Source organism: Macrosteles quadrilineatus, unplaced genomic scaffold (assembly GCF_028750875.1).
Source record: "Macrosteles quadrilineatus isolate MER2022 unplaced genomic scaffold, UCM_ALF_1.0 Scaffold_1__1_contigs__length_201487025, whole genome shotgun sequence".
Taxonomy (NCBI): Eukaryota; Metazoa; Arthropoda; class Insecta; order Hemiptera; family Cicadellidae; genus Macrosteles; species Macrosteles quadrilineatus.
Window position 1 is genome coordinate 71,901,013 of NW_026542594.1, and position 27,374 is coordinate 71,928,386.

The window sequence follows — 27,374 nt, forward strand, 5'->3', positions numbered from 1 at the left end:
GAGAGGGAAAAGGTCCGTGACGTAGGAAGTGGTGAAGGAAGTAGTAAAGGCGAGCAGTCCGGACTGTGGGAACCGTTTGTGACGATTAGATTAAAGTATCTGCAATCCTAAAATGCTATGGAAAAGGAGGAAAATAAGTCTGCGACGTAAGAAGTGGTGAAGGAAGTAGACAAGGCGAGCTGTCCGGAGTGTTGGAACTGTTTATGACGATTAGATTAAGGTACGGTATCTGCATTCCTAAAATGCTAAGGGAAGGGAGGGAAACGGGTCCGTGATATAGGAAGTGGTAAAGGAAGTAGTAAAGGCGTGCAGTCTGGAGTGTGGGAACTGTTTATGACGATTCAATTAAGGTATATGCAATCCTAAAATGTTATGGTTAGGGAGAAAACAGGCCCGCGACGTAGGAAGTAAGGAAGGAAGTAGTCAAGGCGAGCTGTCCGGAGTGTGGGATCTGTTTATGACCAATAGATTAAGGTATTTGCAATCCAATAATGCTAAGGGAAGGGAAGGAAACCGGTCCGTGACGTAGGAAGTGGTGAAGAAGTAGTAAAGGCGAACAGTCCGGAGTGTGGGAACTGTTTATGATGATTAGTTTAAGGGGCCTGCAATCCTAAAATGCATGGGAAGGGAGGAAAACAGGCCCGAGACGTAGGAAGTGGTGAAGGAAGAAGTCAAGGTGAGCTGTCCGAAATGTGGGAACTGTTTATGACAGTTAGATTACGGTATCTACAATCTTAAAATGCAAAGAGATCTTAAATGAAGAGAATCTTAAATGGGAAGAGAGGGAAACAGGTCCGCGACGTAGGAAGAGGTGAAGGAAGTAGTAAGGTGAGCAGTGTGGTGTGTGGGAACTGGAAACCGTTTGTAGCAGTTAGATTAATGTATCTGCAATGCTAAAATGCTATGAGAAGGGATGGAAGCATGCCCACGACATAGGAAATGGTGAAAGAAGTAGTAAAGGCTAGCAGTGCGGAGTGAGGAGAATGTTTGTGGCAATTAGATTAACGTATCTAAAATACTAAAATGCTATGGAAAGTTATGAAAACAAGTCCACGACGTAGGAAGTGGCTTAGGAAGGAGTAAAGTATGAGCATAGTGTGAGAACCGTCTGTGTCAGTTAGATTAATGTATCTTCAACCCTATTATGCTATGAGAAGGGAAGGAAACAGGCCCCACAACGTAGGAAGTGGTGAAGGAAGTAGTAACGGCTGGCAGTGCAGAGTGGGGCAATGGTTTGGGCAGTTATATAAATGTATCTGTAATACTTAAATGCAATGAGAAGGGAAGGAAACAGGTCTATGACATAGGAAATGGTGAAGGAAGTAGTAAGGCTAGCAGTGCAGAGTGTAGGAACTGTCTGTGGCAATTACATTAATGTATCTGCAATCCTAAAATGCTATGGGAAGAGAGGGAAACAGGTCCCCAATGTAGGGAGTGGTGAAGGAAGTAGTAAAGGTGAGTAGTGTTGAGTGTGGGAATGGATTAATGTATTTTCAATGCTAAGACTGCTTTCAGAGTAAACTAATGATTTTCCCTGAGCAAAGCTCGGTCCCCAGGTACTCTTATACTAATAGCATTAATATCTTGTTTGGATGTTTATTGACAGTTCCATGATGTTGAGTAATAAAACAAAATTGTTTGCTTTTGGTCCATCTGAAGTGTCGTCCCTGACGTACCTTCGTTGACACGGTGCTATCCTTATACACTGTAACTAAGTCACTACGTCACCCTGACGTCTTACACTACGGGAATCGGGAAGTTAATAAGCACTACGGTTTAACACTGTAAAACTGCTAACGACCGAACGGGCCGGAGTTACTCAGGATGGAAGCTGGCTATAACTGAGGTGTAGAGGTGTCGGTTAACATGGACTCATGGGTTGGGGAAGTGGCGTGACCCGATCGTCCAATAGCATTCGTTTATTCAAATATTATTAACTGGTAGTGGGAAATACAAACGGTTACAGTTCAACGTACATATTTAAATATTGCCAACATAGCCTTGTAAATTATTAAATAGTAAAAACTGTTATATTACTTATATAAATATATTACATTCCTCCCCTTTAAATCTGACCATAAAATGTGACCAATAATTATTTTTCAATTTCAGTATCAGTAAACAGATAGATTATAAACGCTGACAAACAAATACATAAATAAAACAACCTAACAACACACAAACACAACAACCGTTATATGACAACAAAACAAACTAATTATAAATCTATTCTCTCGACTGGTTTCCTAGCTCTCATGGGATAACGTCTCTGTGGTGTAGTGGACGTACGGTGTTGTACAGGTGTACGGTGTACAGCTGGTGGTGAGTTGCGATCAGCTGTTTGTGAAACCATAGAGCGCCGCGGAGTGGTGGGAGAGAGGGACGAGCGCGTACTATGTCCCGGAAGCTCGCGAGTCATAGGACTGACGTCACGCTCAGCTGGAGTACTCTGAACAGCTGGGCGCGCGATGACTGTAGTTGCCGTGGGCCTGTTGTCTGCACCTGATGTCAACACTGGGCCACTGTCGATAGCTATCAGCTGATCAATGTGTCTTTTCCACGTAACACCCGAACTTAACTTAACTATATACATAGTTGGACTTATCTGCCTAACCACACATCCTTCAATCCACTTATCCTTAGATCTATAATCTCTAATCAATACATTTTGGTTTTCAAACAGATATCGAGTCTTACTACCCCTAGCATACATCTTTTGAGCTTGTTGTTGTCTATTTACAGTCTCAGACAAATTAGGTCTGAGTAGGTCTAATCGGGTTCTCAAAGGTCTATTAAACATTAACATAGCAGGTGTCTCATTAGTGGTCATGTGCACAGAATTGCGATAGTCAAAAAGAATTCTACTTAAGGCTACAGAAGTATTTACATTTTCCCTAAATGCACATTTTAACTTTGACTTAGCATACTTAACCGAGTTCTCGGCCTGTCCGTTACTTTGAGCATGGTACGGAGCCGATGTTGTGTGCTTGATACCGTTATGTTTCAAGAATGAGGCAAACTCCATTGAACTAAATGGAGGACCGTTGTCACTATGGATTGACTCTGGCAAACCAAACCGTGCAAACAAATCACGAAGGTGATTTATAGTGTGATTGGCTGAAGTCGAACTAGTTTCGAAAACTTCCAGCCACTTTGAATGTGCGTCAACTACTATCAGATACAACTTTCCCTTGAATGGGCCTAAGTGATCTACATGTAACCTAGCCCATGGTCTACTCGGGTAATGCCAATGATGCAATTCGGCTTTACTAGGATTTGGTCTTTCAAGAAGACAGGACGAACAGCTGTTAGCAAGGTTCTCTATGTCTTTGTCTAGACTTGGATACCAAAAATAAGAACGCGCAACAGACTTCATTTTAGTTATGCCCAGATGAGACGCATGAAGTTCATTCAAAACATAACTTCTCAAACTACTAGGAACAATTACCTTGTACCCCCACATCAAAACACCTTGCTCGACAGCTAGTTCCTCCCTCCTCTGATAAAATGGGAACAATTCAAATTCCTCTTTAGGGACAAAATTTGGCCACCCAAACATGACATAGCCTAACACTCTCCGTAATAACGGGTCTTTTTGTGTTTCTACTCTAATTTGATCACATGTCACTGGTACTGAGCTCTCTTTAACAAAGTGTAAATAAGTACCTAACCACAACAATTCGGGTTCCTCGTCTGCTGGGGACACTTTAAGCGGTAACCTAGACAACGCATCGGCGCTATTGTTGTCTGACCTAACATATTTTATGTCAAAATCATACCCTGACAGGAACAGGGCGTATCTCTGTAATCTACTGGCTGCGAACACAGGCAAGCCTTTCTTAGGTCCAAAAATACTAATAAGGGGTTTGTGTTCACTCTTAAGGGTAAAATGCTTCCCGTACAAATACTGGTGGAATTTCTTAACACCATAAACTACAGCTAATGCCTCCTTATCAATTTGTGAATAGTTTTGCTCTGCTTGGTTCAATGTACGTGATGCAAAACTTACTGGTTTTTCAGTACCATCTTTGTCTATTATACTAAGAATACAACCTAGACCATAGTTACTTGCATCTACTGTAAGTATTACTGGTGCTTGGGGGTCATAGTGTGCTAGCACAGGAGCCGTACACAATAGCTCTTTAACTTTCTTAAACGATTTCATACACTCGTCATCAAAACAAAATTCTACATCTTTCTTCAAAAGGTCATACAAAGGTCTCAAAACACCCGCAATATTAGGGACAAACTTAGAGTAATAGTTGACTAGACCCACAAATGATTTTACTTCTGTCACATTTCTCGGTACAGGAGCATCGACAATCGCTTTTATCTTGGCTTGCGAGGTGTGAAGCCCATGTTTGTCTATAGTAAACCCCAAAAACTCCAATTTTGATGCAAAAAATTTACACTTATCTTGTTTCACTGTGAAACCTACAGCCTTGAGGCGTGAACAAACTTCCCTTAGTCTATTTAAATGTACTTCGTCATTAGGCCCTGATACAATTATATCGTCCAAAAAACATTTCACACCTTGCAACCCTTGCAAAGCTTGTTCGATGACTCTTTGAAAGATACCTACTGCTGATGCTATGCCATAAGGCAACCTTTTGTATGCAAACAACCCCTTGTGTGTACTGATTGTGCACAACTTTTGTGATGACTCATCTAATCTTAACTGCATATAGGCTTGACTTAGATCGATCTTACTGAAAAATTCCCCTTTTTATAGTTCTGTAAACAAATCTTCGACCCTAGGAATGGGGTACCTATCAATTTCTAATTGTGCGTTAACATGCCTAAAATCCCCACAAATCCTAATGCTACCATCCTTTTTAGGAACTGGCACAATAGGTGATCCATACTCTGAACTGCAAACTGGGACTAAAATATCAGACTCCACCAAACGTTCTAGTTCTTTTTCGACCTTAGCCTTAAGGGTGTAGGGTAGTGATCTGGGTCGATGATATTTAGCAATGGCTTTTTCTTTTACAACCAGCCTTACTGGCTTACAGTTACATTGCCCTAATTGATCTGAAAAAACTTCAGGAAACTCTTTTACTAGTTCTTTAACTAAACTTTCATGTTTACTCTTTGATTCACAACTACTTGTAGCGACAAATAATTCTTCATTATTTTTGAAAGAAATTTCTACCCCTAACTCCCTTATCCAGTCTCGTCCCATAAGGGGATGAGCTCCGTTCTTAATTACGTACAAGTTTAAGGTCCTACTTTTATCTCTGAACTGAACATTTACCTCTAGCTTACCCACAGGGTAAATTGGCACATTAGTGTAGGAGCTTAACTTTATGTCAGTAGGAAACAATTTCAAAGCACTCAAATTATCTTTGTAATAAGCCTCGCTTACTACAGTTACCGAGGCACCCGTGTCAACTTCAAAAGTTACTGATTTGTTCTCAAGAATAACCTCTGTTTTAAAAGGATCAACCTTAGTTATTTTACTGGACCCTTCACTAATTTCAAACAGATTACCTATACTCTCCTCAATATCATCATTTACGCTTACATCATCAGATACCTCATCTACATAGTTATGCTGCTTATTTCTATTATATCTAAAATCACTCTTATTACTACGGAACTGAAACTGTGACTTACTGTTTTGCTGAGATCGACACACTTTTGCTAAATGATTTTTCTTACCGCACTTGTGACATGTTGAACCCTTAAAACGGCAATTCCTGCCGATGTGACCGAAGTCACCACAACAAAAACACTGCCACTGCACTCTATCATTTGACGTTGACGCCGACGCCGCTGCAGACGATGTTGGCTGTTGCTGTTGTCTACCTCTTCCGGTGTTGTGATGCGCTGAACCTCGTGGGCGGGGTTGCTGACCTGATGGGCGTGGTGAAGCTGAAGCTGACGCCGCCGCCATGCGTTGGATCCTCCCGCCGTGACCATCGCTGCTTCCCGCCGAAAGTGACGCCGCGCTCTTCTCCGCCATCTCAAACTGTGACGTCATCTGCACTGCCTTCTCGAATGTTAAATTTGATTCCGATAAAAGTCTCTGCTTCATTGAATCACTTCTAATGCCGCTAACCAGGCGATCTCGTAGATAGTCATTTAAATTCGCGCCAAATTCGCAATGTGTCGACAAATGCTTTAATTGCGCGATATACTGGGAAACACTCTCGTTTTCTAACTGATTTCTCAAGCTGAATCTATATCGTTCCGCAATGAAAGATGGGGTCGGGTACAAATGGTCTTTAATTAATTTCACTAATTCAGCGTACGATTTACTAGACGGTTTGTCCGGTGTACACAAATCTCGCAAAAGTTTAAACGTCTTTACACCAACTACTGTGAGTAACGTACTAACCTTTTTCGTTTCACTGACCTCATTACAACTTAAAAATAGCTCGAAACGTTCAATATACGAGTCCCACGTTTCCTCGTGTTGGTCGAACTCCCCGACACTTCCTATAATTCCCGCCATTTTATGTCCGAACTTAAATCCTTCACTAAATAGCTTCTCTATGTTCATTCCTTCCCCACACAAACTAACGAAAATCTTTTTATGGCGCTAAAACAAGCCATTTACACCACGCGTACAGTACCGGACGTAGACCGTCGCTTCACTCCCGAACGTTAAAAACTGCTCCAATTGTCCTCGTCGCCACTGAAGTGTCGTCACCCTGACGTACCTTCGTTGACACGGTGCTATCCTTATACACTGTAACTAAGTCACTACGTCACCCTGACGTCTTACACTACGGAAATCGGGAAGTTAATAAGCACTACGGTTTAACACTGTAAAACTGCTAACGACCGAACGGGCCGGAGTTACTCAGGATGGAAGCTGGCTATAACTGAGGTGTAGAGGTGTCGGTTAACATGGACTCATGGGTTGGGGAAGTGGCGTGACCCGATCGTCCAATAGCATTCGTTTATTCAAATATTATTAACTGGTAGTGGGAAATACAAACGGTTACAGTTCAACGTACATATTTAAATATTGCCAACATAGCCTTGTAAATTATTAAATAGTAAAAACTGTTATATTACTTATATAAATATATTACACCATCCAACTAAATTAACATTTGAAGTTGTGTTTGAAATTGTCTAAGTTTACTTGAGAAAAGCTTATGTGATTTTTTTAGAAGCCCGTGTATTAGGGATGAATTGGTTTGTAGATAGTATGAATTGTGTGGTGTATTAAAAAAACAGAACCACGTGTTCTAATGCGAACAAAGTTGATGTGTATACATGGTAATACATAGAGCTTTTTAAATAAAATTGTCTTGGTTGATATTGTGTTTTTAATGAAATAGTCTGACTTGAGAAAAACTAAATTTTTAATATTAGCTTTCATAAAAAACCTGATGAATTAGTTTGAATGAAACCCATTGAGGTTAACAAAGTTTACATATCAACCATTCACCGGTTTCTTCAAAAATGTTTTGAAATGCAAATAGTTTGATCTTGTCAAGATCAACAAGGACAACTAGGAAGCACAATTAATTGAAGCCAAATTGACGGCTTAATATTCGTCTTCGATCACTTTTCGATTGATTATATTATAAAAAATATAATAACTGTTATTACGTATAACTGATGGGTTATGGTTTAAACGCTGGAATCAATGCGAATGTGAATGTAATATAACTTTTGTAACCATTTTTTATTTTGAAATGTTCACATTCATTTACATATCAATTTCACTGGTAAATAAATTCAAATTACAGTTCTTTTAAGTCAATCTATATATTTTATATTGTAAAAAAAAATAATTGTTTTACTGAGTATATTAAGATAGTTGGCTGGTTAGTTATGTTTTAGTAGTTATGAAGGTCTCAGGTTTGAGAGAATACCATATATTTTGTGTTTTCGCTTATATAATCACCAGCACATGAAGTCCTCTTAAGCAGTTACTGAATCAGCCAAAATGGTAGAATCCCAAACTGTAAGGGTTGGTTTCTAGATTAACACTAGCTGCAACTGTAACGCCCTATTTGAGAAAAATCTAATGACCATACCAGAGGTTTTAAACTTGAAATGTGAATGCAGGGTTCCGAAAAGTCCTAAATGACATTAAATTATGTATTAAATTAAATAATGTATGTAATGTACATTATGTATTAAATGACATCTCTGTGTTTTTACTCCCCTTCACTACAAAAAAATATGTAGCCAAACTAATTACAGTCTAACCTTGATATAACGAACCTCGATATAACAAATTCCTTGATATAACGAATTTTTTTTAAATCCCCTAGAACTCTCCATAAGACACAATGTATATTTTACCTCTTCATAACGAATTAACCATAACAACGACCTTGATTTAACAAATTTTTCGTGATTTCGGCTAAAATAAGACACCTTAATATAACGAATTTATGATTGTCAGAACCTCTACATTGCGAATTTAACCTCTGCATAACGAATAGTCTACGTCTTTCCCTCGATATAACAAATCCCCCACCCCATTATTTAAAAAAAATCTTTTTCTTTATCAAATGAAATGGAAAGGTGACGTCATCGCTTGCAGCTTGCGCTAACATTCGTCTGCTCCGTTTTAACACATCTCTGTCTGCTGTCGCTGCGCATGCTATGTTGCAACTGAGAACTGATTTCATTCACTGAGGACTGATGACGACGTAATGTTTAGTAAGCTATGATTGGGCGATAAGTAACTATGGTGAATTGTACAATTTTTTGATAAAGAGAAACCTAAGAAAGGATATAAAAACAAGAGCAAAGAGAAAGAATAGCAACATTGTTATTTTAACATTCCTTTTACGAGTGTTTTTATTATCTTTAAGTTGGCTATGATTATACACTTTTATGACTTATCTAATAATTTATTGTTTTCAATACGATTTGTTTAAACTAGCAACACCAATGCTATAGTTAATGATTATTATTGACATTCCTCTGTTGTGATAAATCAGTACTGTACTGTAAGTAGCCTACCGGCCTATCACGAGCAGTAGGTTACAAAACTTTCTACTGTTTGTTTTGTTCTTTACATGGTTTAAGACTACGCAATACAGTGTCTGGCTAGGTTTTAGGAGGGTTAGAACAAGCTGTGATTTCAAACTTACAGTTGTTAACCTGTACCAAGGTCAATGCCATTTTCATGATTGCGCAATATTCAAGATCCCTCCGCTTTATTATGCCGGATAATTTAGGTTCTACTGTACAATGTAAACACTGTACTGTAAAGTATTGTAGCCTACGCTACTTTAATTGTGTTTTAATGATGTCAAACCCCGACCTATATTGACCAACGCTGGTTCTGAAACTCGACTTAGCGAATTTTCTGCAAACCTAACCTCTATATAACGAACCTCTTTTTAACGAAATCCTTGATATAACGAATATTCAGTTCGGTCCCTTCAGATTCGTTATACTGAGGTTGGACTGTACCCTATTATTTGTATTCACACAAATGTTGTCTTCACTTAAAACTGTAGGTTAAAAGTGATTATGAAGCACGCGAATCGATACATATTTTCGATACATGCAATCGTTTACAATCAAAATTTACAACTGAGTTGACAACTGCTGATTTTTACTCCATAGAGGCTAAAAACGATTTTTACTCCCTAAAGAGTAAAAATGCTACTTTAACGCATGCATTAAAAACGACTGTTTTTACTGCAGTATGACAAAAACAATATAATATGAACCCTTGATGACTCCGCTCAATTTTGTGGATGCCTCTGCGAACGCCACCTAGTTCTTTATTTACAAAGATTACAATTACCTAAAACCTAACTAACCCTACCTAAACCTAGCTAATGCCTATTATAATTTACAAAGCTTCTACTTACAGCTAGCCTTTACAGGATTTATCACTACTCTGTCACTACACTGACACTACACTCTCACTACACCGTCACTACACTGTCACTGTCACTGGGCATTCACACCGGCGGGCGGTCGCTGCGATTATCCTCGGACTCGACTTGCAGGACTCAACTCAACTGCCGTGTGCCGGAAGACGGTCCCTTATATAAGTTTGCCGTAGAACATTCTGGAGAGCCCAAACAAAGCTGTTTACAGATCGCCGTGGAAGCTTCTGGTAGATGTCAAAGGCCCTATTGACGTAGTCCGTTAACATGGGTCTATTGTCTATCACTGGTGCGCTCGGAGAATCCCGTGTTGACAAACAACCCTTTGGGACGGCGCCTGGCTATTGTTGCGCGGGGCTCCTGACTTGTAACACTATATACCTGATTTTGATGCTGAGGCAGTTGAGAAAGTTCAGGATGATATCAGTGACTTATTTATTCAGATTAAAGTGATTGTGAAACCATATAAGAAGGAGTCTACTCCTACACCTGCTCATGTGAATACTTCTCCTTCTAAGGCTCTAAAGTTACCTCCGCTCACTTTAAAAGCTTTTAGTGGGTTACCCAACCAATGGATTTCAAGGTTTGTTTGAAGCTTCTATTCACAAAAATGAGAAATTAAATGATACTGAAAAGTTCCAGTATTTGATTACCTCACTTGAAGGGGAACCATTGAATTTGATTAAAAATCTTCCAATTACAGCAGAGAATTACATGGTCGTCTGGGAGTTGCTAAAAAATAGGTACCAAAATAACAGGAGGATGATCATTCATTATGTTAATAACCTAATTGACCACTCTAACATAACTAGTGGTAATAGTAAAGCCATCAGAACCTTTTTATCCAAATTTCAGGAAATCACTCAGTTTTTGGAAGCTCTTAAGCATGAGGTAAGAAAAAACAATATAATTTTGTCTACTATGTTGTTGTGCAAGCTAGATGGAGAGCTACGCAAAAAATTTGATGGTAGGGAAGACACTCAGAAAATCCCCTCTGTAGAAGAAATCGTGTAATTTTCAGAAGATGAATGTACTCATATGATTTTTGACTCTCTACTGTGTATATATCCGGTAGCGTAAACATACAATTTAATCATTTCTTTCCAAACCATTTTGTAGAGTTTAAAAAAATAAATAATTTTGTATATTGAAGCGTTGTATGCCCAACGGTTACGTAGATAATTTTAAAAATTGATCATTTAAAATTCCCATGTTATTCTTAGGAGAATAAATAAACTGTTATAGTTTGCTTGTTTATGGATATATTTAAACCAAAATTTGAATTTTTTTTTATATTTTATACTATAAAAAAACACACCTTAATATCTTCCTTGTAGCAGCTAAGCTAAGTAGGCCTACTCACTAAAATTATTGTTATTTAAATAGGAAATAATTCAAACAATTTTTAGGGAGTATTTTAATGGAAATCCAGCCAGGTAAATGGAAATTCCCTTAGTCTGCAGGTTAGCTGCGGCGGGGGTATATAATATTTTTGCTTTACTACAATACCTTATGTTGAACAGCGCCTCATGCAATTCGTACTAAGTAGCCTTATAAGTTGGCCTAGCCTTAAAGAAAGATATTTTTTTAAACAAAGGGGTCCTATTGGGATTTTGTTTCTAAAACCAAAGGGGAATGTGTAACTAATTTATACAACAGATTTAAAGATCAAATTTTTCGCTTCAGTGTCCTCTCTATAGTGAAGCACGGGTGCACGCCCCTGATCAGCTGACATATATTGTTTCCTACACAGTTTAGTGTCATTAGGAATTTATTGTGAATTCTTGGGCGACTAAATTAATAGCATCACCACCTACTAAAACCTATTTAATTTGTTTATAAAAATTCAAAGTTTTAGTATGCTTTTGAAAATTAGTCTTTCAACAGTACACAACCATTGGGTCTCAGCACAGGCTGAATGGAACGTTACATTGGTTAAGCATTATGATTTTATGTTAAATAATACTTGCCTTGGAGCTAGATTCACGGGGCAGAAGAGTTTCAAAGATACTGCGGTTTCTGTTGTGAGCATCAATGTCGACGTAAATCACTGACCAAGAAGCTCCCTTCTCACCAAACAGATTACAACCATTGATAGCTTCCAAAGCACTTTTGGCCATTCCAATAGAACTGTAATAATATATTAGGTAGTGTAGTGTATCATGACTTCTAGATTCAAATTGTTGTAAATACCTTAATCTTACACTAGAGAACCTGTTGCTCGAAATCGAGCAAAACTGCAACTTGTAATAAAATAATGAAGGACAAAAAACATAAACAGCAAAACCTCAATCTTAAAGTCACTCCAAAGTAATTTCTATGACTGATTACCAGTACGACACGTACTATAGCATTGTTAAATAATTTTTACGATATGTTAAGTTTTAGGCGTGTTTAAATTCTGTGCCTCCATCAAAGTCTTCGGTTGGGAACATAAGAGTGGATTTAACGACGTATCTAGAACGGATTCACTTCTAACACTATTAGTTTTTGAAAATAAAAATAAATAAACACTCACCAGGTGGTGCTCCGTTTTCAGCTTTAAAATAGCTGCGACAATTAAACAGGTACTCATAATAAATAATCAAAATACAATGATGGTAAATAGCATCATTGTAGCGAGGGAAGTCATTTCTTTTGTCTCTTTTACAATGCACATAAGAATCTAACTTGACTCCTCGGAGCTCTCGTCCCTACAAATTTCTGCCACAGTTTTAAAAGATTGGGCAAATGGGTTGGCATTGTGACCCTATTTCCCGCAAATTTGTTCATTGCATTTTTTGTTTGAATTTTTTTACATGCGCTGTTGGGTTCCAGTGCCAACATCGTACTTATAGATCTGTGCGTAAACAGGATCATGACCTTCTTGAGGCATTATATTACCTACTCGGTGGTAAAACTTGTCATGGATCTTGAAATTGTAGCCCCTGTGTAACCCTCTCGTCAAAATAAGCTTCAGAGATAACCATGGCAAAGGCAGAATTGAATTAACAAATTTTATATAGATAATTTCTGGATCCAAGCCTCACAGCCCTGTTTTCAGATTTGGAGTTTCCAATAAGTTCCTGAAAGTATGGCAAATGAGGTAAACGAACCTTTCATTTATGGCAACAAAGAGTAAAAATTGAATTGTCTCGGCCAGTCTTTTCTTGCTTAAAATGTTTAGCCACTACAATGTAAACATTTAACGTTCATTTGTCCGAGATTGGATGAATCACCACGGCGGTACTGCCACTCTGTATCCGTCAAATTGGGAGGTTGATAGCGGTCACGTTTGCGTTCCCTCCAGCCACTCAAAGTTCTTCGTCTTACTAGTGGAATTTAATTTTAAATTTAGATAAAATACAAAATTTAACCAATCAACAGAAAACACTACAAAGGAATTTTGATACACATTGTAAATAACATGATAATATGGTAATGTAACGGGTAACTGCACTGTGAATAATCACTTCCAAACATTCACTTAATCACACCAAACTGTAACCGTAACTAAAACTACATGATAATTCAGTAAAATACGATGTAAGGTAAATAAATTCTACTATTACAAACTATTTGTTGTCAGGTCCTGCTAGGAAACTCTTTATTTATGAACCAGACTTAGTTAACAGATGTTTAAATAAAAATATAAAATTCCGGCTTTGCTCTGGAAGTAATTAAGTCATGCAGTCTGTGGTTAAACTATTTCAAACTACGTCCATATGTTTAGTTGTAAACAAAGGGAATTGAGGTTGATGGTTTGATATAATGCCAACAGATAGCGCCGCCGTTCCTAAACTTTAGCCCTTAGCTGTACTTAAGTGATGTCCTTTCTTAATATTCTGATACGTATTTGCACATCTTCGTGAAATACCTTTAATTTGATACCTCAAACGTTAAAATCCGCCAAGCCGTTATCGAGTTATGACTGTGAAAAGAAAACTGCTTGCGTATTAATATATAGATTAGCTTAAAACCCAGAAGGAAAACTGTATTATTTATGTTTGGCTTAGCTAATGCAATGTATTGTCAACTTAGCTCAATAAAATGATTTGATTTGATTTGATTTAGATGGAGCATAGTTAAATTTCATATTAAGCACCCACATTACATAAAGAGGTACAATGTTTATGCAAACAAAAAACTCAATGAAAATTTTGGATGGAACTGTTATGGATAGAACGATAGTTTATTGATGGTACCCTATTCATTATAAAGCAAAGAAGGGGTTCATATATATTTTTTATCAACCTGGGCCCTGTTTCATATAGATACTAGTCTAGTAATTACTAGTCTAGTAAATACTAGTCCCGTATTTACCTGTCCTACTAATTTGTGTTTCATAAACGTTTTTATACCGCTAGTAAATACTAGTGTATTTTACTAGTCACATGACCAAAACTACTAGTCACGTGACCAACTTTACAAGCTAAACTTTCAAAACAAATTTCTAACCTCAATCACGGGTTTTCAAACCCTTTATAAAGGGTTTTAATTTTGTTTTCATTTGATACAAAAAGTAAATAGTTGTAGAAACGCAGTGTTTTCTTTTAATTAATAAATATATAGACACATAAGTAAAACAATCACACATTATTTATCAAACCTCTATTATTTATGTTCATCAATGAGCCCGCCGATGCGGCGGCGCGGCGTCGCGTCGCTGTAATCAACACGGTGATTGTAGTAGCCGGTTATAGGCCTAGTTGCGGCGCTCAACTGTTGGGTGGAAGTTGTGATCTGTGTCTGCCGCATTCGCTGTGATTTGTATAGTTGTTGTTTTATTCTGACATATAAAATTGAGCTTGCTATGAGTAAAGAAAAGAAGGCTCAAATTTTGAATGTAATTAAATCGTCTAAGGACATTTTATTAGGAATGTTTTCAAGTACCCTAACCTATGTTTTCAAATATTCGAATGCATAAGAATATTTGGGTTGAAAACCATTCTGTGATATTCTAATTTTGAGTCTACAATCCATGAATAATAAGCCTAAACGTTTATTGATGTAACAAATAATTGCAACGCCGTTACAAGCAATGGAGAAGTAGGTTTTCAAGTATAGTAAAACATGGCATATGCGCTATTGCAGGGCGTAGCTCAGAGGTGGAGTTTTCGCTTCTCATGTGGTGGGTACCTTGTTCAAATCCGGTCACTCACTATACTTTAGTTCCATTTATTAAACTTTTACATGTTTTACATTTAAATAACAGCTCTAATCAACATCTATTTTTTTTATTACTTTGAATAACAAATTCAGAATACCAAAATGGATTAAAAGTAATGTTTTTATGGTAAGCAGTTCAGTCCAACGCCCAAAAATCAAATATAGGCCTACAAAATTGTTAGTACATTACAGGGTTTTAGCTATTTAGGGAAACAAATAATAAGCACATAAAAAAATACAATGCAACTCCTCTTTAAAATTGTCTTACTATTATTTCCTATTAAAATGTCTTCCTATTAAAATACACTTGTATTACTAGTCCATGGACTAGTAAATACTAGACTAGTAGTTTTATGAAACAGGGCCCTGTTGTATAGACTTATACTGAGAGGATTTTACAGGGAGAATTTTAAATCAGATCAGGGCCCTGTTTCATAAAAATACTAGTCTAGTATTTACTAGTCCACGGACTAGTAATACTAGTGTATTTTACAAGTCTACGTTTCAAAAACCTACTAGTGTAAAATACTAGTTACTAGTGTAGGGACTAGTATTACTAGTGGTTTTTACTAGTGTAGACAGCAATGTGTTTCATAAAGTTTTACTCTTGTAAATTACACTGGTAAATACTTGCCATTTTCTAACAACCTCTCTACACCCGTATTATTTGAAGTAGACTAGTATTTTTGGGAAGAGACTTATTTCAATACTCACATCATTTAAAAAAATGAATTAGTGAATTCTTTTTTCAAGTGTGAATTGGCTCAAGTTTGCAATTTAAGATAAAAGTAGATCTGTGAGTGTTCTTAAAATGATAATTATTAGATGTAAATTACCTACAATCAATAAATGTGGCGTAGTACAAAATGAGTGAAATTGAATTTTATAATGTATGTACAATCGCCCTATTATAATAATTATAATTATAAGTTATCAATTTCTGTGAAATTTTAGTCTAAATTTACTTGAGTTAAATTTCATGGTTATATCAACTATTTAGTTAACACAGATAAAAGATTTTTAATCTTTGAGAGAAACCAAATTAAAACCGCATACCGTATTGCGTACAAAGACGTACAAAAATGTATCCAACATTGCAACATTAATCAGATATTTTACACCCAAGGCCCTCGGTTTTATTTAAAGACATTTTAATATGAAATAATAGTAAAACAATTTTAAAGAGGAGTTTCATTATGTTTTGAGGTGCTTATTATTTGCTTCCCTAAATAGCTAAAACCCTGTGATGTACTAACAATTTTGTAGGCCTATATTTGATTTTTGGGCGTTGGACTGAACTGCTTATCATAAAAACATTACTTTTAATCCATTTTGGTATTCTGAATGTGTTATTCAAAGTAATAAAAAAATTAGATGTTGATTAGAGCTGTTATTTTAATGTAAAAACATGTAAAAGTTTTTTTAATGGAACAAAAAGTATAGTGAGTGGTGCGGATTTGAACCAGGGACCCTACCACATGAGAAGCGAAAACTTTACCTCTGAGCTACGCCCTGCAACAGCGCATATGCCATGTTTTACTATACTTGAAAACCTACTTATCCATTGCTTGTTAACAGCGTTGCAATTATTTGTTACATCAATAAACGTTTAGGCATGGTTTGTAGACTCAAAACTATAATATCACCAAATGGTTTTTAACCCAAATATTCTTATGCATTCGAATATTTGAAAACATAGGTTAGGGTACTTGAAAACGTTCCAAAAAAATGTCCTTACACGATTTAATTACATTCAAAATCCGAGCATTCTTTTCTTTACTCATAGTAAGCATAATTTTATATGTCAGAATAAAACAAAAACTATACAAATCACAGCGAATGCGGCAGCAACAGATCAACTTTTTACCCAACTCTGTTGAGCGCCGCAACTAGGCCTACAATCACCGTGTTGATTGCAGTGACGCGACGCCGCGCCGCGCCGGCGCGTCGGCAGGCTCATTGATGAACATAAATAATAGCGGTTTGATAAATAATGTGTGATTGTTTTACCAATGTGTCTATATAGTTATTAATTAAAAGAAAACACTGCGTTTCTACAACTATTTACTTTTAGTATCAAATAAAAGAAAAAATTAAAACGCTTTATGAAGCGTCAGAAAACTTGTGATTGAGGTTAGAAATTTGTTTTGAGAGTTCACTTGTAAAGTTGGTCACGTGACTAGTAGTTTCGGTCACGTGACTAGTAAAATTCACTAGTATTTACAAGCGGCATAAAAACGTTTATGAAACACAAATTAGTAGGACAGGTAAATATGGGACTAGTATTTACTAGACTAGTAATTACTAGACTAGTATCTTTATGAAACAGGGCCCAGGTCAAAATGTTTTGTAAAGCACTACAATTCAGCTGTGAGGTTATTTGCACAAGGGTAATTAAATTACATTTTCAGCAGATGATGGCTTAATAGGAAGGCTGAGCTCCTTCAAATCAGATCTCATCATGCATATAATATTTTGATGAACGATAACAACATAGTACAGGTAAAATTATACTAAAAAACCAGTAGAAACATAAAAATTAGTCCATTCATGAAACTTTCAGGAAACGTAGTAATTACCATTAGGTATTGGAATCTGAAGAGTCCCTAGTGATTGTAGGGGTGGAAGTACCATTTTATGGGGTTTTAAGTTTATGGGGGTAGTGATTTTGAGAAAATGTTTATTTATGGAATCCAAGCAAGTGGGTTGTCGTTTTCTATGTTTCTTAGGATGCAGAATCGAAAAAGAACATAATAAAAGGAATACAACTGACAGTTTTTTAGAAAAAGACTAATTTATTAATGAAAAACTAAATATGATAAATTAATTAAGGTAAAATAATCCAGTTAATTAATATCAATCACCTATTACAAAATTGATCATGAGTCTGTGTCACATGTTAAAGTTGTGAGGAAAATTAACCAAGAAACTGGTAGTTACGCCTCTTTAACCACCACGAGTCATATTGTTCATCAGCTACTAATGCATCATCACCTTCCATGGAATCGTCAGGGTCTCTAACTTGTTCTTCTCCATCATCGTCTTACCTTAACACTGACAGCTTACTAGTGGGGATGGGTAGCAGAAAAATATTTCAGTTCTGGCGGTGATCCTGCAACTTAGGGTGAAGATAATATATAAGACCAAGAATGTAAAACCGCCCAGAACCCCAATTTTTAAGGACCTTGGTCGCCCGTAATGACGTCATCAATATGGCGCTTGTAGAGGATGCTGGGTCGCTATGAATTGGTTATTATACCGAAATGCCTGAACCGATTTTAATGAAATTTGGCATACAAGGGCTTGAATACGATATCTAATCCCAGTTTGTCAATGGTCGAGTTTGATTAGGTCTTTTTAAAATGGCGGCCATTAATAATTAAAATAATTAAAAATTGTTTAATGTTTTGTTTTTCAACTCTCTCCAGAAATCTGCAGCAATCTTTCATTTTCCTTGCAATGCCGTCCCTGCATTTCATGGATTAGGCAAAATACCCCCACAGCAGCAAACCTGCAGATTAAGTGAGTTTCCATTTGCCTGATTTGATTTTCAATTAAATCCATTTCAATAATATTAAGTTTAGTGTTAACTAGGTTTGCTGCTACAGGGAGGGTAATAAAGTGTTTTTTTATTTTTATTATATATGAATAGGTTAAATAAATTCGCCAAGTTTTATCAAAATATAACCATAAACTAGCAAAATAACTAATCAGGGTATTCAAAATAGTTTAGAGAGGAATTCGAAAATTTTACGTTTAGAGGGGCAAACATGAGAAAACCCAATTATTGCCCCATAAATCCCCCAGAACACCCCATTCTCATGGTCCGATCATGCTGGTTCGCGAACTCGTTCAAGTAAACGTAGGTTTACACATTTTTACTAAATTTCGTCAACATTGGGTAATTTTTGCTTGAGTTATTACTTGAGTTGTGCTAACGTTCTTTAAAAAGTACACATCTACAGTCATTAAGGCTGTTAATGTTTGATGTTATGTCATAAAGAAAAGTACAACAAATCTTTGGATTGATTCTAACGAGTTCGCAATCCAGCATGATCAGACAATGGGAACGGGGTTTTTGGGGGGATTTATGGGGTCAAAATTGGGTTTTGTCATGTTTAACCCTCTATAACATTTTCCGATTTCTCTCTAAACCATTTTGGATACCATGATGAATTTGAATACCTTAAAACCAAATAATTTTGTTTATTGAAGTGTTTTTGTACGGATATTGGTTACCTACCGAGAAAATTCAAAAATTGTAAATTTATAATTCACATTTTATTCTTATGGAGAATAAGTAAACTGTTGTAGTTTACTCGTTTATGGATATATTTTGATAAAACTTGGCAAATTTATTTATTTTGGCCTAAGCTATTAATGTTTTAATAAAAAAAAAAACACTTTATTATCCTCTCCGTAGCAGCAAACCTAGGTACTAATTAAACTTAATGTTATTGAAATAGATTTAATTGAAAATCAAATCAGGCAAATGGAAACTCACTTAATCTGCAGGTTTGCTGCGGTGGGGGTATTTTGCCTATTCCATGAAATGCAGAGATGGCATCACAATCTGTTATTGCAAGGAAAATGAAATATCGCTGTAGATTTCTGGAGAGAGTTGAAAAAACAAAACATTAAACAATTTTTAATTATTTTAATTATTTTAATTATTAACGGCCGCCATTTTGAAATGACCTAATCAAACTCGACTATTGACAAACTGGGATTAGATATAGTATTCAAGCACTTGTATGCCAAATTTCATTAAAATCGGTTCAGGCATTTTGGTATAATAACCAATTCATAGCGACCCAGCATCCTCTTACGAGCGCCATATTAATGACGTCATTACGGGCGACCAAGGTCCTTAAAAATTGGGGTTCTGGGCGGTTTTACATTCTTGGTCTTATATTTTATCTTCGCCCTAAGTTGCAGGATCACCGCCAGAACTGAAATATTTTTCTGCTACCCATCCCCACTAGTAAGCTGTCAGTGTTAAGGCAAGACGATGATGGAGAAGAACGAGTTAGAGACCCTGACGATTCCATGGAAGGTGATGATGCATCAGTAGCTGATGAACAATATGACTCGTGGTGGTTAAAGAGGCGTAACTAGCAGTTTCTTGGTTAATTTTCCTCACAACTTTAACATGTGACACAGACTCATGATCAATTTTGTAATAGGTGATTGATATTAATTAACTGGATTATTTTACAGGGTGCGGCAGAAAGAACTCCCCTATTAGGAAAGCTAATAAAAACAAAACCAAGTAAGATATGACATTTTTATTGCTATTAACCAAAAACACACATTATGCCATTTAAAAAAATATAAAATTATAGTGCGTTAAATAAAATGTCGTTTTAATAATTGATAATGTAAAATTATCGTGTTTTAAATAAAATGTCATTTAAATGGCGGCCTCCAGTGTTAACACATTGGTTCAAACCATCCCGGTTGTTGTCCATTACCTTTCGGGTCATGTCGGGTGAGATGGCTGCAACTTCATGCCTTATTCTTTCCTTGAGGGCTTCCAAACTTTGAGGGCGATGTTCGTATACCTTAGACTTTAGATATCCCCACAAAAAAAAGTCACACGGGCTCAAGTCTGGCGATAGCGGTGGCCATCCGATGTCACCGCGCATTGAAATGACATGGCCAGGAAACATTTCCTTGACCAATGTCAATGATTGACGGGACGTGTGTGAAGTAGCATCATCCTGCTGGAACCATACATTGGCCAGATCAGGAAAGATATCAGCGAGTTTTGGCTGCAAAAAAGTACGGAGCATCGCACAATAACGATCGCTGTTCACAGTCTCAGTCGCGCCATTTTCTTCAAAAAAGTACGGCCCAATTATACCCCTGTTAAACACACCGCACCACACTGTAACCTTTGGACTATGAAGTGGTCGTTGGTGAAGTTCACGGGGGTTGTTTTAAGCCCAATACCTACAATTTTGTTTGTTTACCGTACCAGAGAGATAGAAATGTGCCTCATCTGAAAAGATTACAACATCTTCTTCCTGAATGAGTCGAAGAACATCCTGACACAATGCTGTACGCATATCTAAGTCTCGATCACTCAGCTCCTGTACCTCGACGATCTTGTAGAGATGCATCTTCAAATCTCGATGAAGAATTCTTCTGACACTACGATCAGACATTCGTAATGCCGCTGCGTGTTTTCTCGCGGAAAGTCGAGGGGATTGTTCAACTGAGTCCCGAACAGCAGCAACATTTTCTAGGCCGGTAACAGTTCTCGGTCGTCCTTGAGGTTTACGTTTCAGAGCAGAACCAGTCTGTCGAAAATTGGTAACCTACGAGTAAATAGTCTTTTTATCGGGAACAGGGTCCCGTCGACCAAGCGCGAAGTGAACACGAAAGGCGCGTTGAGTGGCTACAGGCGATCCGCCATTTTGAATGAACTGCTCCACCACAAACGCGCGATGCTGCCCTGACCAAGCCATGGCGTACACTGAAACGGCACGTACGCATCTATTCAAGGACACAACCCCCACCACTCTACCTCGCCGCTGCTCGCTACCGCTAGCCTTAGAAATCGGGGAGTTCTTTCTGCCGCACCCTGTACCTTAATTAATTTGTCATATTCAGTTTTTCATTAATAAATTAGTCTTTTTCTGATAAACTGTCGGTTTTATGGCTTTTATTATGTTCTTTTTCGATTCTGCATCCTAAGAAACATAGAAAACAACACCCCACTTGATTGGATCCCACAAATAAAAATTTTCTCAAAATCACTACCCCCATAAACTTAAAATCCCATAAAATGGTACTTCCACCCCTACAATCACTAGGGACTCTTCAGATTCCAATACCTAATGGTAATTACTACGTTTCCTGCAAGTTTCATGAATGGACTAATTTTTATGTTTTCTTAGGTGAGTTTTACCTGTACTAACACATCTTAACCTCACTACAGACATAATAAAGTGCCATCGCATGTCATCTGCTTGATTTGTTACTATGATTTAACAACTATGGAAGTGGTGGTCCTCTACTGTTGAAGATCAATGGCCAGATTCACTACAGTTATGGTCTACAACATGCACGAAATGGCAAAGAGAGAGTATATACAAAGAGTCTTCTTCACCCCAGAAAAAATGCTAAAAACATGTCTAGGTATTCAAGCTATTTTCAAAGATTTTACAAAACCAAAATCATTTTGTATCAGATAAGGCTAGTACTACAGCCCTGGTACCTTATATATTGGTAAAACATAATTTTAGTATTATAAAAAAAAATCTTAAAAGTATGGGAAATTCAATTACTTTGTAACGTCAGTGAGAATTTTCTGCGGATGATATTAAAATTTTGAGGTGTGTTGGCCATAATGTACCTATCCAACTAAAAGATTTCCAAGACAATCGGTTGAAAATAGCGACACAAACAGGGGAATACAAAACCATGTTTTGCCCAAAAATTGCATTGGCTGACGGAGCCCATTTTTGCTACTACCCATTTCCAAAACTTGGCCAGGTCTGCAGATTTTTTTTTTTTTTTTTTTTTTTTTTTTTAAAGAGGTTGGCGGCCTCTTTTAACCTTGCATTTACCCGTCCACATAGACTAAGCGCCCGTGCGTGGATCGTTTACAGCAAAGCAAGGAGTGAGCCGGTACAGTACAAAGGTGAACTGTACTGATAAAATGTTATCGGCAGTGACCAGGATCCGAACCCACGACATCGCTGCCTTGGGCCCGAAGTCCGCGACACTACCGACTGAGCCACCGACTCACTAAAGATGGCACGGCAGCGGGCGGGCGGACGGACGGACGCGTCTTGAAGTCTCCCCTGTCAAGCGTGCGCACATACTATCTTCTCATAGGCAGTCATCCACGTGTTGTGTTTAGCACAAGAATTTGAACCACAGTACTGTGATTTGTGATTTTCGGGAAATGATGTAACCATCGTGTGCGCCTGTTCTGTTGGACCTGTAGCATTTGTATGATGTGAATGTTTGTCTGTAACTACATCAAAAATCGCATCGTTTGCAATACTTGTACATATACTGTAATGATTTTATAATAAGAAAATGGCAAAGAGACGTGCTAAGAAATCCAAGTTGTTTTTAAGTGTGAAACAGAAAAAGCCAGTTATAAACACAGGACTACTAAAATGGCGACAAGAAAGACATATGGTCAGGTGAGGTGGTAACATTTTGAGTTTGATTATCTACCTTATTTTAGCTGTTTACGAGAAAATATTTACATATCCTTTCTGAGTACGCATCTAGAGCCTATAAAGAATGTGTGTGCCAACTTTCACAGTCCAGCACCATGTAGTTTTTGAGAAACTGTGGTCAGTGAGTCAGTCAGTCAGTCAGTCAGTCAATGGTATTTGGATTTTATAATGATAGATTTAATTATACATAAATATTTATATATCATATATATAAATATATATCATATATACAGGGTGATTGATATAAGTGTGCCAGCCGTTTTATTCGAAAACCATAAGAGATATAAAAAAAAGTTAAATGGTAAGTGCCTTGGATTTTTTATTAAAAAAATTATAGTCAAGTCAAAAAAATTATTTTAGCTGCCATTTTTCCAATATGGCCGCCAACTTTGATTTTTCTTATGGAACACCCTGTATTTCATGATGATGTAACGAGTTATTTTCCCTAGGGGGGTAATTATTTGCTATTTGGCCGCGTACCGATTGTTGAGGTGAGCAAGCGGTGGCGGCGAACCTGGCTAGCACCCTTTGACCCGGCTTATCAGTTCGGATAAGCTTGGGTATCCTGGGACTACCGGATAGCCGAGCAGGAGATTCTAGTCGTGGATCCCGTGCAGTGAACAGCTGGTTCGTGATTGTCGAGTGAGACGTGTTGTAGTGCTTTGGTGACATCGGTGTGATATTGGTGCTCAAGGCGTGTTGGTGGCAAGTTGGGTAGTAAGTCAGTGACCCACTTGAGGTGAGTGGACGACTTGATATTTATTATATATTGATATTTATTATCATTGATTTATTTATTAGTCAGAGATAATATCAAGGTATATTCCTGACGGTTCTGGGCAGGTGCTAGAGCGCAAATAATATAATTTAATTGACGGTAGTAGATATTATTTTGCATTGTACCTAGAGTTAGTTATATTACTAATAACTCTGAGGCCCGACAAACCTAGGCTGCACGATTTAGCGTGCGTAGTTGGAAGCACGAGGCCAGTAGGCTAGTAGTTAATATTATTAGCCTATTAACAGAAGCCCGGCTAAGCAATATAACGTTGATATAGTAGCAGTAGTGGTAGTAGCAGTAGGGTTGGTATTGATTAATCATTTAATTATTGTAATTTAACCTGAACAGCTTGCTTAGTAAACCAACACGTTAGCTTGGTAGCTTGGATAGCGGAGTACCGGCTATCAGATAATATATTTATCTAGTGTTTGGAACGTATTTAATATTTATTTATCTGCTACTAAGTAGCTCAATATTTTAATAGTGCAATTGCCATTTAGTTTTGCTTGTTTGGCTTGGTATTTATTGAGACCAGCTACTAGTGGTGTAGTCACTCTACCTATAGTGTACTTGTATATTATTATGTGGTACGATTATTGAGTGAACTGTTTGATTCTTAGCTTGGGCATTAGTGCTGTGTATTGGATTATAGTGGCCTAGTAGACCCCGCCTGGTGATAACACGCGTTGTGGTTTTTATTGGCAAGTCGTCGTGTAACTCACCGTGTTTTAGGCACTCTGGGCTTAACTATTGGATAGTTAGGACGAAGCCCGAGTTGCGTAGTCAGCAACGACCCCCTAGGAGTGTGGAGAATCGGCGTAGGCCTGGTAGTGATTATTGCACGTTTGTTTTGGTGACTGGTTTTTGACTTGTTCACAGTGCCCGTGTATGAGCCAGTCCTATACCGGTTAGACCCGGCTTTTGGCCTAGTGGTTTCCCTGACCTTATCGCAGACCCTGGAACTTTACCCAGCCATTGTAGGCTGAGCTATCCCCGGCAAACGGTGGCGACTGCACTTTTAATATTTATTTTCCCAGTGCAGAAAATTTCGTCGCAAGATGGCGCCCGAACAGGGACTGAGGTTGGCAGTGGTGCTGAGTTGCTGACGTATTAACGGCGCCCGAACAAAATAATTTTATTTGTGCAGATTTGCTGCGGACTTGTGCAGATTGGCTGCGGACCTGAGCTGTTGAGCAGAGTTTTAGGCAGACCTGCTGTGATTTTATAGTCGGTTGGGTAGGCCTAACCTGTTTTCTGTTACAGCGTGGTGTGTTGTGAACCCTAATTTATTTAGTGGTTGTATACATAGATATTAGTTAGTAATTTTAATTTTGCTAATTAATTGAGCTTTATCATTGAATATTATTTGAGTGAGAACCCTTATTGTGTATTTGTGGTTTGACTTTCGCACCTATAATTGGTTTGATTTATTATAACGGTGTTAAATATATTTTAATTGGTTTCGCTCTTATTTTTGCGGATTAGTCGTGGTATTTGGATTTTAAATATGGTTGTGACTACGAGTACGACGTCTGTGCTAGGCGGTACGCCTATCACGTCTGCTGTTGTTACAACTAGTTCTGGGGTTAGCTCCGAACTGTCGGTGATGACGACGTCGTCATTGTGGCTTGCGTCTTCGCCCGTTTGGCCGACTATTTCATCGGTCGTGGGTACGACGGTGACAACGTCTCTGACTTATTCCGCGCCAGCGACTATGTCCTTGGGGTCGCAGCCCCGGGACGGTCGCGTGGGTTGGATCTATGACCTCTCGAAAGGGGAGCTCATGAGAACGATGGACCAGTATGGTTTGGTGACCACTGGTACTTCTGCGGAATTACGGCAGAGATTTTCATCGTTTTGGAAGCAGCGGAATGCCCGTCGGTACAGTGATGATAGGATGTGTACGGCTGGGGCTGCTGCACCGACATTTTTACCGCCAGCTACTACAACGGTGGGGTTTTCTGACCCCCTTAGAACCGTACCCCAGGTACTGGGTAATTCGGGATCGAATCAAGCGGAGATAGTGGGACTTAGCAGTGAGTTAGAGGCGGTTAAAGAGATCCTTGGGTTGTCTTTGGAGACCGATACCCGGACTCTTAGAGAACATCTGGCATCGGTGGTGCGACAGGCGAGGGGCTCGCCGAGTAATGAGGTCGGCTATGGGTTCGAAAGACCCGCCAACCCTACGTCCCCTGTTGTGGCTGCTCCAATGCCTACCTTTGGGTTACCTAGTAGACCCGAGGGATGGCAGCGGCCCAATGATAGTTCTGAGAGACCAGCCCGGCCTTCTAGCTTGGAGCTGCCTCGAGGCTCGGATATGCTCCCAAATGAGGCCAGCAGGGTGGAGCCAAAGGATTGCTCCAAAGTATGCAACACGGTACGGAAGTGGGGTTTAAGGTTTGATGGCCGACGAGACCCTGTGTCGTTCCTGGAGCGCCTTGAAGAGCTGATGGTCTCGTACTCTATAACATCAGAGGACCTGCTCAGAGCGCTGCCGGAGCTGTTGCAAGGCTCAGCGCTTCTATGGCACAGGAATTGCAAGGAGCTCCTGTATTCCTTTGAAGCTTTCCGGCGTCAGTTTGAAATCCAGTTCTTCCCACCAGGATATTGGAGGAACTTGGATGAGGAGATCCGGAAAAGGACACAGGGTGAAGGCGAGCACTTCCGGGACTACGTTGTTGCCATAAGTACCTTGCTTAGGCGTAGCGGTACGTTGTCAGAGCATGGTAGATTGGACTTAATCTACAACAACATGCGACCTGAGTACAAACTCATGGTGCGACGGCGGGACTTCCGCAATCTGGCCGAGATGGTTGAGTTGGCCGAAGACTACGAGGCCTATCTGCGAGAGAAGGCGGCCTTTAGACCTCCTCCTTCTCCGAACGTAGCGCTGGTTTTGGAAACCGCCTACACACCCAAAAAGAAGGTGGGGAAGCGCGCTGAAACTGCCGCCGTCGAGAAGCGGAGTTTCGAGAGACCATCTCCGGAAGCCGAGTCGCGTGGGCGGGTAGCTTTGAAGTCGGATCGGGTCTACGGTCAACGGCCCGTGACAGCAGCTAGAGCGCCTAAAGGGGTGCTCTCCCAAAGGGGACGGTGAAATGTTTTAGGTGCCAGGAGATTGGTCACTTTGCCCGAGAATGTGGTAAACCAAGGACCGTCTCCTGTTATGGGTGTGGCAAACCTGGTTTGACGGAGAGTCAGTGTGGATGTCGGGCGGGAAACGGCAGGCCAGCTCAGACATCAGGAGGTCAACTGGGCAAGGCCACCCAAAACGAACGACCTCAGAGGGAGTGGTTCCGGTGAAGCAGAGGCATTACCCGAGAAATCCAGCTATGAAAGCTGTGGTTAATGGGGAGGTGGATGTTATGTTGAAGGATGGGATTATAGAACCTTCTTCGTCTCCATGGAGCTCAC

General features: G+C 38.7%; 1 protein-coding gene across 4 annotated transcripts in view; it reads right to left on the minus strand.

Annotated features, from left to right (window-relative positions):
• LOC128983568 (probable phosphorylase b kinase regulatory subunit beta) overlaps positions 1-27,374 on the minus strand; it is a 231,684-nt gene that overhangs the window by 134,918 nt on the left and 69,392 nt on the right. For all 4 annotated transcript variants that reach the window (XM_054402888.1, XM_054402889.1, XM_054402887.1 and 1 more), the window contains one exon: positions 11,798-11,957. In XM_054402888.1, the coding sequence (XP_054258863.1) occupies positions 11,798-11,957 (160 nt within the window). The remainder of the gene's footprint in view (positions 1-11,797; positions 11,958-27,374) is intronic.